Raw genomic sequence first — 12,855 nt, 5'->3', positions numbered from 1 at the left:
CTATTATATGCTTTTGTTTGTTTGTTAAGTAGAAGATATGTTATTATTTCCAAGATACCAAGGATTTAATGTTTAATTATCAACAACCATTTGAAAAGACAACGCTTTGACTCACAAATTTCTTAATTGCTAACTGTGGCTTTTCTGAGTAGGAGTAGGAATGCTGTATCTAATTTATTTTTGCAGATGTGATTTAGAAACTGAATTTTAAAGTAGCAAAGCTTTGAATATCTTCACTATCAGCAGAAAACTCCTCCATCTCTGCTGCTGGAGAATACTGCTACATGAAATTTTAACAGGAAAATAAAAACTGCAGTAAGAAAATTGATACTACTGGTAAACGCTGCTTACGAACTGAAAAAGAATTTAGGCTGTCAGCAATAAAAGAACTATATTATTCACACAAAATCTGAGGTGTCATCTTCATCACGGTAACTTGCTGAGAATGAAAATTAATTTGGCTGGTTCCCTCTTGAGGAACCTAAAGAAAGCAAATATCTCACAGATCAGATCTTTGCAAAAGTATCAGCAACCGGCAATCCGGGCTACCACGGCTCCACTTCTCCCTGAGGAGGACAGACATTCTGCGCATCCCAAGAACAGGGGCCACGGTTCACTGCAAAGCACGTTCATGTGTCACTGGAAAACAAAGTTCTCGTTTTATTTTTCAGAGAGGTTAACCAGATTATCATCCCCCTATCTCTCTGGAACATGGCACCTTCCATTAAGTACTGCAATAGAATGAGCAAGAGAAAAGGATGTGTATTTTAACGCCAACTCAAGTAGGAAGTCAAAAGTAACACAGAGAGGCCTACCCGTCTGGCTGAGCTGGGAAGCGCTGCGACTCTTCCGGGACAGGCCAACAATGGCCACCATCTTGGCGCCAATGCTAGAGCGCCGCTTTTTGCCGCTGGTGCCCAGGGCACCCACTGCAGTGTCAGACTGGCTGCCGTCCGTCTTCTCCAGCGAGCACATGTCTCCACTGATGCTGGTGCTTTTAGCCATGTTCTTCCCGGAGACGCCCATTTGTCTGCTTTGCATTTTGGATGTAAAGACACTGTAGGCCGATGCATCGTTAAAAGTGAGGACCAGAGTGGAGAGGAAGAGACAGAAAATGTATTTTAGATGACACATTCCGTGATATCACGTACAGGACGTATCGTGAGGGTTTAAACATTTTCAAGTACCATGGTCTTGAATGGGCTTTACTGAATATTCAGGATCAACCAAAATCAGTAGGGCTTATTTAGGATAATATCCTGTGCTGCGAGTGCAGAGATGCTGTAAAGCAGCTGTATAACAAAGGAAGACGCTTCCAAAAACGTCCTCCTCTAGTTTTCTTTAATATTGCCTTCAAAAAAAAAAATTACATGAATGGGAAAATTCTCCAAAAAAATAGCATAGATTACAGCATCCACTGCTAACGGTGGCCCTTCAAAATAAGTTTTGTCTCGTAAGATTTATCTAATAATAATTAAATTTTATAAAAGAGATTGATGTTTCTATTAGTTTTGATTTAAAAATAAAGTATTTCACTTAACATAATTTCATGTTTATTGATGTCTATATTCCAAAAGTAAAAAAAAAGATTTCCCTCTGGCATTCATTTGAAAGAAGGAAAACTTATTGTCGGTTTTCTCGGCAATATGGTCAGAAAGCAATCAATGTCTCAATGACGCATGTAAGCTGATTAACGATTACTGATTACTGATGACAATTACTGATCAGCTGATTACTCCCATTGACAGTGTTAGCAGTGATTACTGATTACACCCCTTGGCAGTAGTCAGTAGACTAACACTGCCAGCAGGAGTCATTGAAGACAGGACCTTTGATTTTTCTGTGATCACTGGAACGTGGTAGGAAGTTGTAAGGGGGTTGAAGAATCTGGAAGCAAGCTATCCAGTTGGCACCCCAAACCTGAAAGAGTGCTTGCTTTGCAGGAATAGGAACAATTATTTACATATCATTTTGACTCAGGATTAGAGTCAATTTCTGCTTTAATTTGGTTCTGATAACATGAGTGAATAACACATAATTATAGGAGCAAAGGAAAAAAATCAAGGAACATTAGAAATATTTTTAAAAAGATTTTATATATTTATTTGAGAGAGAGAGAGAGATTCTGAGTTGGGGGGAGAGGGAAAGGCAGAGGCAGAAGCAGACTCCCTGCTGAGTAGGGAGTCCCGGTAATGGTAACGTGGGGCTCCATCCCAAGATCCTGAGATCACGACTGAGCCGAAGATAGCCGCTTAAACGAATGAACCACCCAGGAGCCGTAGAAATATCTGTATATGTCTATTAAAGAATGAGAATTAAAAAACTGGCCTATTGAGGTAAGCTCTTATTTGTAATTCAATTTCTTGGTCTTCTTAAGAAAACTTTTTTTTGACTCTATCTTAGAGTAAGATCTGCTAAAAGGCTAGGACCACATGTTAATTTTATGTACATTTTTCTCCAAGTATTTCAGAGGGGAAAGGCCTAGTGTAAACTTGTTTTAAAAATATAGTAAACTAAGGACGCCTGGGTGGCTCAGTCAGTTAAGCATCTGCCTTCGGCTCTGATCATGATTCCAGTGGCTCCAGGGATTGAGCCCCACCCTGGGCTCCCTGCTCAGCAGGAAGCCTGCTTCTCACTCTCCCTCTGTCAAATAAATAAATAAAATCTTTAAAAAAATATATAGTAAACTCTACTATCTTACCCCACTTACTGGTTTAAGAAGAAATGTGGCATAAATAGGCCAAAAGAGAGAACAATGTATATGCTTCTACAAGAAACCCAAATCAATCATTTTCAAGCTTGTTTGATTTTGCTATCATTTAATAAACAACAATAGCATAAAAACATAAAATAGAAAGAGTTTTGGAGGCAAACATATGGGTTTGACTCCCAGTTTTGCTGTTACTTAACTTGACTTCCTTAGAAGAATTCATTGCTCTACTCCGAGCCTCTCAGATTCTTATTTTATAACATGAGAATATTCAATTTTCTCTTCTTATTGTAAAGAACAGAGATAATAGATCTAAAGTAAAAATTTAATAAATTGAAATCATAGCAATTTTTATTAAGGAATATGGGCAACAGAATAAGGCTAAAGCTCTTCAACATGTATCATATAAATACTTAACAGTATCAATCAAAATGATATTTATAATTATAAATTTTAAAACTTTTGAAATTAAAATGCCTATAATGTCTTTAATATAGTCAGCATTACTCAATGGACACTGACAGGAAACCCAGGTTTGATCTTGGGCTGCCTCATTTGGGAGAGCCATTAGCCTTTTCTGAAACTTAATTTCCTCACTTAATAAATGAGAAAATGTGAGTAAAGCACTAAACAGAATGCCAGACACATAAGAGCTCGATAAATGAGTCTCCCCCCCTTTCTCCTTATCACCACCACCACCACTACCACCACCACCATTGTCCATTGAGCATCCATTAAACATCTTAAACTGGAGTAGCTTTAAGGCCCCCTTTAACTATGAAATGCTTTGCTGCCCTGTGATATTTCTTATTCCAAGGATTCTGGGCAAATAAACACAGAAATTCAACGTACAATTTTCGCTACATGCTGTCATAAGAAAAGCCTAGAAAAGTTAAGTTTAGTTGAAACTAAGGCTTTCAAAATAGTAACATGCTCCATATAATATGTTAGAGTAACCTAGTACTCCTGCCATGTAAGCATCTTTCTCTCAAACACATGCTTTTCTAAAAGAGACACTTATGTCATTCCCTACCAAGAAGAAAAAGACTCACAAAATATTGCTTAATGTACCTTATGATTTTTGCATTTTAATTCTCATGATTGGATATTAAAGCCATGAAGAACTTTATCAAAATTAAGCAGGATCCAATGAAATACTAACTGGAACTGATAAATCAGTTTGTAGATAAATATTTTAATGACAATTTGGTTTTACAGAAGTATATTTTCTTCAACCTAACAACTTGGAAAATGCATTATCTACAAAAAAAAAGTTATTAAAAGTTTTCTAAGATTGATCTTCTCTTCATCTTCTAGAACCTTCAGACCACCAGAGATGAGTTTTGAATAGCTGCCCTCCAGTGCTGTGTTTTGAGGAGGGAGACTGAGGCTAGGGTATCACTACTGGTTTCCTTGACTTTCCCTGTTCCACATGACTTAAAACTACAAGCAAACAATATTGCAAGCAAACAAGCTATTAAACAAAAATTTTAAAGTTTTATGACTCCCGATTCATGAACTACGTTGTAGTGAAAAAAATTTGTAAACACGGGTGATTATTTGGAATACTCAGTGTAGTTAAGAGAACACAGATCCAGTACATTAACAATTACAAAAGAGAGTGTTTCTAAGGGTCTGGTGATATGGTAAATTTCTAGTACTGAATTTCTAGGTCTAGTGTTATGGTCACAGTAATGGACTTTTGAAGAGCAATCTAGCAATATGTATCAAAAGCCTTTAAAAAAAAACAGCCCAGCTTTTAACCTATCGAATCTACTTATAGGTATATCCTAAAGGAAAACTTAGCAATGTGTACAGATTTGGCAGTAACATTTACTGTGGAATTAATTATAATAACAACACACTCATACACACAAGGGAAAACCTCATAAATGTCTAATAGTTGAAGGTTTAAAATAAGTTATGTTCATCAATAAAATAGAATATACCTTTGAAAATGCTGTTGCAGGTAAGTATTTATTGATAAAATATGTTCCTGATATGGGTGGGGGAGGAAGCAGGAATTTGTAGCCTAGCTTTGGCTGGCACTCATACCAAATACAGTTACCTTGCTGCTAGGGGACACAGATAAATTCAAACCCTCAAGGTTATCCATTCTATCTATCTATCTATCTATCTATCTATCTATTATCTATCTATCTATCTATCTATCTATCTATCTATCTAACTAATCTATCTATCATCTATTCTTGCTAAATAATAGTTGGGGAAGTCTGGATTTGTGAGATGATCTACCATTTCCTTGTACAAGAGGCAAATAAACAGAATATGAAAAATAAAATTATAAGTTCAGAATGTTTTGTTCTTAATGTGAACAAAGTATAAATGTACATGGCAAAAAAAATCAAGAAAGATATACTGTGAACAGTGCACTACAAGTGGTTTTAACTTTCTCTGGTTGGTAATTATGCTTTTTAGAACTTTTTTTTTATATTATTACCCCCCAACACACATAGCAATAAGAAAAAAAAATTAAACAAATTAAGAGAAATCAAAGACTAACCTTTTTCTTTTTAGATAGGTCAAGTTATTCAATCCCCATAGTTCATTCCACAGGCTAAATGGATAGCATGGCTTTCAAGCTAATCCTAAGAGATTACCACACAATAATATCGGGTGTTGGTATAGGATGCTCAGTTCTAGAAAGAGATAGAGCCATTTCTACATCTCTAAATACTGTTTTATACATGTTTTCTAATTTTTGACTTTAGAAAAAAAAACAATAAAAAATCGTATACACTTAGTACTCTCAGGGTAAAATATGTGAAATTGCCTGTGCCAGTCATCTATTTTACAACAGAATTATAAATGTTGAAATTGTATCCTGAAAGATTTTTTAAAGGGCAAATATAATACTGTCAATTATTAGGAGAAAAGTAATGAAAGGCAAGTGAAATATTTGTAGATATTCCTCAGAGACTTAAAGAGCATACCAGGGGTTATAAGAGTATGTCATTAAATTAAATGAAGTTTATAGGCCATAGGGCCAAAAGTGTTAATTAATAGTTTGAATGAATAGAGCTAAATGGTTTGGCTTAAAATAATAAATAGCAAACACAGGACAAAGACAAAGCCTGAGTGTGTGAGAGTGTGGGCAGGAGAATAACATTGTAAATAAAATATATAGTCATGTTAAAACAAATATTTCATCATATTGAGAGCTGAGAAGGTGCTTAGGAGAGACTTAGCCAAAGGGTTAGAAACCAGAGTGGGGGTGGGGGTAGTGGTATTCAGAATGTTGTGGCCAGAAATACAGAGGGCCCAGCAGCTAGTACAGTGGAGCATGAGAACTGCAGCTCAGGAACAGAATAGACACTTCTGGACAGGAAGTAGGCAGAGATAATTCTAGGAGTGGAGGTATTTATAACATGTTGGGCTAGGAAGTGGTGCTAGAGGGCCTGCAGGACTCAAAAGGTAGAAGACAATCGTAATAATGGTAGAATGGGAAAAAAAAAACACCCACTGAGATTGGCCACGCTCTCAAACATTATGGCATCTTGAAAGGTTTCCTTCCCTTTTCCTTCCCATTGTTATGTTTCTGGAAGCAGGTGTCAAGGGCTAACCATATACCTATCACTGTGATAACTCAAACTTATTTTGCATTTGATTAATATACTATAATGTCTTAGTATAGGATCTAAATGTATCAGAGGGGATGTGTGTTTGTCTATGCCACAAAGTAGATATCCAGAGTTAGGGAGGACTATTTAACTAAATAACAAAGTATTTTTAGCCAAAAAGATCTGCCTATGTTTGATGACAAATATAAGTCACAGAGCTGTGTTTAAGGTCCAAGCCCTGGGTCTCAGAGAAGGAAAGGAGTGCCTCAGTGTCAACAGAGCAGATCGCTGCTTACTTAGAATAGTTTAAGGAACACCGGGAAGGCCTGTAAGCTCCAATATTCTCTTCTCAAACTTCTCGTTAATGCCTAAAGTTCTACCATATTAAAGATTTTATTTTTAAAGGTTTTATTTATTTATTCATGAAATACACACACACACACACACACACAGATAGAGACAGAGGTAGAGGGAGAAGCAGGCTCCATGCAGGGAGCCTGATGTGGGACTTGATCCCAGGACCCCGGGAGCACAACCCGAGCTAAAGGCAGATGCTCAACCACTGAGCCACCCAAGTGCTTCCATATTAAAGATTTATTAAAAACAAAACAAAAAATTCTCCAAGGGGAAAAAGAAAGATTTATTTCTTAGTTTGAGGTTTGATCCTTTTTAACATGTCACTACGTCTAGGCTTAGATTATTCATTTAACGAATGATCATTTAACAGGTATTTATTTTGTACCTCCTACACAGCAGTTCTAGGAGTCAGAAGTACAGCAGAGAAGGACAGAATGCCTCTGTTTTCATGGAGCTTTCATTTTTATGTCATGGGGAAAGACAATAAATAAGTAAAAGCCAATTTCAGATGGTGATATGTGATCTGAAGAAAATTAGGTAGAATAAAATATTAACAGGGACTGGAAAGTCTTGGGGAAAGGACAACATTAGACAGGGTGGTCAAAGAAGACCTCTCTGAAGAGGAGACAACTGAGCTGAGTCCTGAATGATGAAGTCTGTCATGCTAAGGAAAGGTGCTCTAAACTGAGAGGAGAGCAAGTGCAAATATCCTGAGGCCAAAACATGCTTGGTTGTTGGAGGGAATTTATGAAACTAGTGTTAACTGAATGAGGTAAAGGTGGGGATACTAACATAAGATGAGGTTAAGAGAGAATGAGGCCTGGATGTGTTGGGATCAATATATGTCCTGCCCTATGGCCTATTCAGATATTCCACTAGAGTGGCTCTAAGTCCATGAGGACATATACTGCACAGGTGGTGGCACCAAGAGACCTGGGATCCAGACTAATATTTTATCTCTAAATATATCATTAAAAGCCATTTTGGAGAGAACATGACTATCTTCTTTAAACAGTGACAGATTTATGAAGGCTAGATCATTAAAGGTATTAGGAATATTGACTTACTAACTGAACACTTATACATTTATTTAACCTCTTCAGTTCACCTATATATTAGTTCTTCACAGTTTTTTAATTTTGTAAGTTCTCCACCAAGTCACTGAATAACATATCTCCACCACCACCACTCTGGGTTTGAAGACACTTATTTTAAGAACAAAATTTAAACTTAATACTTTATAAATCCTAAGTCTATGTTTCTCTGTCACACAGTGATCATGGTTTCCAATAATTTATTTTGTCCATCCTTATATGATCATTTTCCAATATCTTTTATTATGTTAGCTGTTGTCTTTGGACTCCCTCTAGCTGTGGTCTGTCTCCCTTAAAAAGTTAAATGCAAAAATTGTGCTTACAGTGTAGGTATTTCCATCATGGCACTTGCTTTCACTATTGATTTAAGATAACAATTTATAAAGAAACTTTATACAAGAATGATGATTTTAAAATGTTTTCATTAAAACATGTATCATATGGAAAGGACATGTCTTCTCTGACTTCAGCTTTTTCTTTACAGTTGTTCTCAGTGACAAGATCTAATTTATATTTTGTTTCTTTTTCTCCTCCAATTTTTAGGCTTGCATACATTTCTGGATTCAGCAAATTTAAACTACAGTAAACATTTTTGCCATTAATTAATTGGTTCCATTAGCAAATACCTACTGTGTTACACCTACTTGATGTTAGGTCCTAGAGGAGCGAATGGTGGCTGAAATGGAGCTCCTGAGCTCCAAGCTCCTGCTCAGTAAGGCCAAAACCGACAGGAAAAGTACTTTTTATTCTCCATACAAAGGGAGAATTTTCTCTAAGCGGTCTGTTCAAAACAAGTGTCTGTTTCTAATCATCTACCCAGGGGAACCATTTTCTAAATGGTGGTAAGGCTCCATTTAAGCTAGAGTTGGCCCAGTGCTAATAAAAACAATGAATGCACCCCACTTCTCCCTTTCCCTCTGCAGCTCCCTCTGCCTGTGCTTGCTCTCTCTCTCTTCCCTTGTCAAATGAATAAATAAAATCTTTTAAAAAAATCTGCTAAATATTCCTATTCTTTTGTCACTTCCTTAATATTAATCTTCTTTGTAAGCTCTCCACTCAATGTGGGGCTCTACCACTGAGCCAGTCTGGGATTTATGACCTGAGCCAAAGGCAGAGCTTAACTCACTGGGCCACCCAGGCGCCCCTGTTGAGAGATTCTTAAGGTGAAAATGGTGTAGGGATATAGGTAAAAACAGCTCAATGCACTTGAAACAAAATCAAATATCTAGCCTCTTTAAAGTGAAACATTTGAGGTATTCTCTATTCATGAGGAAGTATCAATAAAACAAACGATAATTATGATATTATTCAGCAAGGTTTGGACAGTTCTCACCAATGCAAAAAACTTAAAGATTTGAGAAGAGGAGGCAAAATTGTTTTTAGATTACATGGTTTCCTTTGGGAAAAACCCAAGGGAGTCCATTGAAAACGGTTTGGGGATACCTAGCTGGCTCTCTTAGAATAAGGCCACAGGCTCTTATTTTCAGGGTCATGAGTTTGAGCCCCATGTTGGATATACAGTTTACCTAAATAAATAATAAATGAATAAATAAAAACTTAAAAAAACAACACAAAATGAATGAGGCACAGCCATTATTTAAGGAGCATATAGTTTAAGAATGCAATAAGAGGAGAAATGCTTATACAAATCAGTTTAAAAAGTGTTATAACTATCAGGGAAAAATCTCACAGTACTATGACACTTCACTAGAGGGAAAGAGACCATTAAAAATCAGATCTAGAAAGTTTTATGAATCTGGGTCTTGAATAATGTGTAAAAATGATAACAGGTAGAGAGAAAGAAAAATATGAAAAATATTAAAGAAAAGAGAATATTACGCATGAAATGTAGAGGTAAGAAAGAACATACCATGTTTTTAAGATGAGTAGTGAAGTTTGGCTGAAGTGGAAGATATTACAGGCTAAGGGTAGCAGAGGTTAAGTCCAGAAAAGCAGGTTAGATTCACATTGCTATGTGGAGATCTATAAAAAGAGTCACTGAAGCTGATGGAGCTAGAGAATAACATAAAATTATAAATGAGGACTGTAAAAGAGTGGAAGGAGTCCTTAAGCAGTTCTCTACTCTGTTCTCCTCCTTGCAGGTATGGGGTAAAGTTATCTTTTCTTACCCCCTTGAGGCTTGAAGTGATCTTCTGAATTGTTTTTGACAAATGCAATGTTAGTGAAAATGAGTTATGTCACTTCTGGGTGGAAGCATTTAATTGATGGAGGTGAACTCCAACTTCTCTTTCCCTTTGCCTGGGACTGTGGAAGACAGGGCTGCTATCAGATTGGGTCCCAGAGTAACTACAATGGGAAGAAATAACTTGTGTTGGTTATTGTCATTAGGACTTTACAGGAATGATCTGGGGGAAGGGTATAGAAAACCTAAGCTCCTATATTGCTATTACTAATAGAAAACAAAGACTAATGTAAAAATTATTTGGAAAGAGCCACCTGTATGGCTTAGTATTTGGATGTGGGAATAAGATAATAAGAGCTCAAATTAGAAAGTGTTTGTCATATGCCAAAAGCTACTCTATGTGCGTTGTATGAATTAACTCACAACCTTTTTTTGGAAGAGGAAACACCCTTTAAGAGCATAGTGTTTGCTGGAGTAGTGCTGGTTTAAGAAGTGATAACTACTGAACCAATGGAATTTTCTGATGGAGAGGTTCTGTAGGAAGAAGCCAGACACTTAGAGCAAGTGCCCAAGGGAATAGTCAGGTCTAAAAAAGATGGAGTCAATAAATGTTGGCTGAACAGGAGAGGATAAAGGAAGTTAAGAGGTGGCTTACATAGGGAAGCCAAAATTGTAGAGACAGAAATGACAACACTTGAAAAGATACTCTGCTGAATACTTATAAAGTAAATACTTATAAAGGTTAGGAAGAAGAGGAGTGACAGGGGAATAGAGACGCATGCTCAGAACTAAGAAAAATAGAATAGGGTTAAATTCCATAAAAGACAAGAGAAGAATGTGGTTCAGGAAAATTGAGGTGATCAAGTGATGCAAAGAGTTCATTAGCAGGAACAGTTAAGGAAGGCTAAAGTTTTGGAATTTTAAAGGCTACAACTGGCCTTTAAGAAAGCAGCTACTGGGATGCCTGGGTGACTAGGGGTTGAGCATCGGCTCAGGGCATGATCTCGGGGTCCTGGGATTGAGTCCCACATCGGGCTCCCTGCAGGGTGCCTGCTTCTCCTTCTGCCTATGTCTCTGCCTTTCTGTTTCTCTCTCATGAATGAATAAATGAAATCTTTAAAAAAATAAAAGAAAGAAAGCAGCTACTGAAATACAGATCAAAGTCAGTTTCCAAGAAGTTGACAAAGAAACATGATGTAACAGAGTGGAAGCTATTAAGGTGGATACTATTTTGGAGAGATCTGAAATTAAAGGGAAAGAAAGAAACAGTAAACTCATGGGAGTATCAAAATGAAGATTTTCATCTTTCATAACTGTTTATGAAAATAAGGATTACTAGTATATTACTATTTTTTTAGGCAAAATCAGAAGAACTTGAGAGAGAGATTAAAAAGAAAGTAAAAAACTGATACAAAATATTTCTTCAAGATGGAGAAATACATGAATTTAAGAACTAAAGTGAAAAAGTTTGATTTAGCACATTAAATTTTGTTTCTTTGCTCATTGGGCCTGTTTCCTAACCTAGCAAATGAGGAGATTAGAGATCATTAGGAGACTTTAACTTCCACATTTTTATGACTGTAATACCTCTGTTAATCTGGTTTTTTGAAAGATTTTATTTACGAGAGGCAGAGACATAGGCAGAGGGAAAAGCAGGCTCCCTTTGGGGAGCCTGATGTAGGACTTGATCCCAGGACCCTGGGATCATGACCTGAACCAAAGGCAGATGCTCAACTGCTGAGCCCCCCAGGTATCTCTGTTAATCTGGTTTTAAAATTAATTCCTTTCAAATTTTTATGGTTCTTTTTCTTTCTTTTTAATTCAGCTTTGCCTTTTGTTCCCCACAATTTTCCTTAGTATATGATTTTTAAGCAAAAACATCTTTTCCTTCACAAGTGTTCAGAATAAATTCCACAAGTCTAACCCAGCAATTTAGTATATGTATCATCCCATTAAATTCTTCTATTGTTTCATCTGTACTTCTCAGGTAAACCCGACTATTTCTAAATGTAAATGTTTTAGGCAGGAATAGACTTCCTTTTAACTCATTTCATTTCAGCTTCTTCTGATTTTACACATGATTACACAGTATTTGCTACTCCATAAGAAAGTCCATGACAAATATCAGAAATATCAAATAGTATCCTCACTGGCCTATACACTGCAAGCATCAATTTACATTTTCACTATTCTTATCAATATCAAAGGAGCACTAATAGTTAAGATTTTGTGAAAATTAAAAAAAAAAGACTGAGCTTTGACTTATTCTTGCTAATCATTCGGCTCTGTAAGTGTTATCAAGTTTGTAGAGTAGTTAACAAATGGTAACTATTCTGCACTATTGAAATGATTACACTAAGGAAAAATTCACATTATGCCTCTAAAAATAATACTGAAAGCTAAACTGAATATGAAAGTATTCTTGGAGTGTAACTTACTGACATCAAATCACACATTATGAAAATATTCCTGGACTGTAATTTTTACTCATCTAAAATGACTAGATGTTGTGTTTTAAAATGTATAAAAATATATGAATAGCTATATATTAGGAACATTAATTTTTCAGACTAAAAAGTAAAAAATACATTAGTCTCATATTTTGAACAATAGTACTCGTTTTGAAAACTTGATTACAAATCAAATCCAAATTTTAAAATATCTCTTTGTGTAATCATTTTGCATGCATCATTTCAGAGTATCAACATGCTTTAAAAACTTACATATCTTGATGAAATCTAATTATTCATTATCTATATAACTTCCATAGCTACCCAAATCAATCTTTCAAATTCACAAAGAATCTACCAGAATTTCTGGAGTCCCATGGGATTAAAAAACCCCAAAACTCATTCTAGAATTTTTTTTCCAAGAGGCTAACTATGTATTACCTGTACATTATTCCATTATATTTGGAAACAGTGATGCTTTTATTAAAGTTGTGTATATTTTCCTTATATTTGGCTGACA

General features: G+C 36.0%; 1 protein-coding gene across 11 annotated transcripts in view; it reads right to left on the bottom strand.

The window, feature by feature from the left end:
- Positions 1-12,855, bottom strand: part of RIMS2 (regulating synaptic membrane exocytosis 2) — a 583,644-nt gene that overhangs the window by 89,439 nt on the left and 481,350 nt on the right. For 2 of the 11 annotated variants that reach the window (XM_055314266.1, XM_055314265.1), the window contains one exon: positions 816-1,057. The exons of the other annotated variants lie outside the window; for them this stretch is intronic. In XM_055314266.1, the coding sequence (XP_055170241.1) occupies positions 816-1,057 (242 nt within the window). The remainder of the gene's footprint in view (positions 1-815; positions 1,058-12,855) is intronic. 11 annotated transcript variants of the gene reach the window in all.

This window comes from Nyctereutes procyonoides, unplaced genomic scaffold, assembly GCF_905146905.1.
Source record: "Nyctereutes procyonoides isolate TBG_1078 unplaced genomic scaffold, NYPRO_anot_genome, whole genome shotgun sequence".
Taxonomy (NCBI): Eukaryota; Metazoa; Chordata; class Mammalia; order Carnivora; family Canidae; genus Nyctereutes; species Nyctereutes procyonoides.
This window is presented reverse-complemented; position numbering and strand designations above follow the sequence as displayed.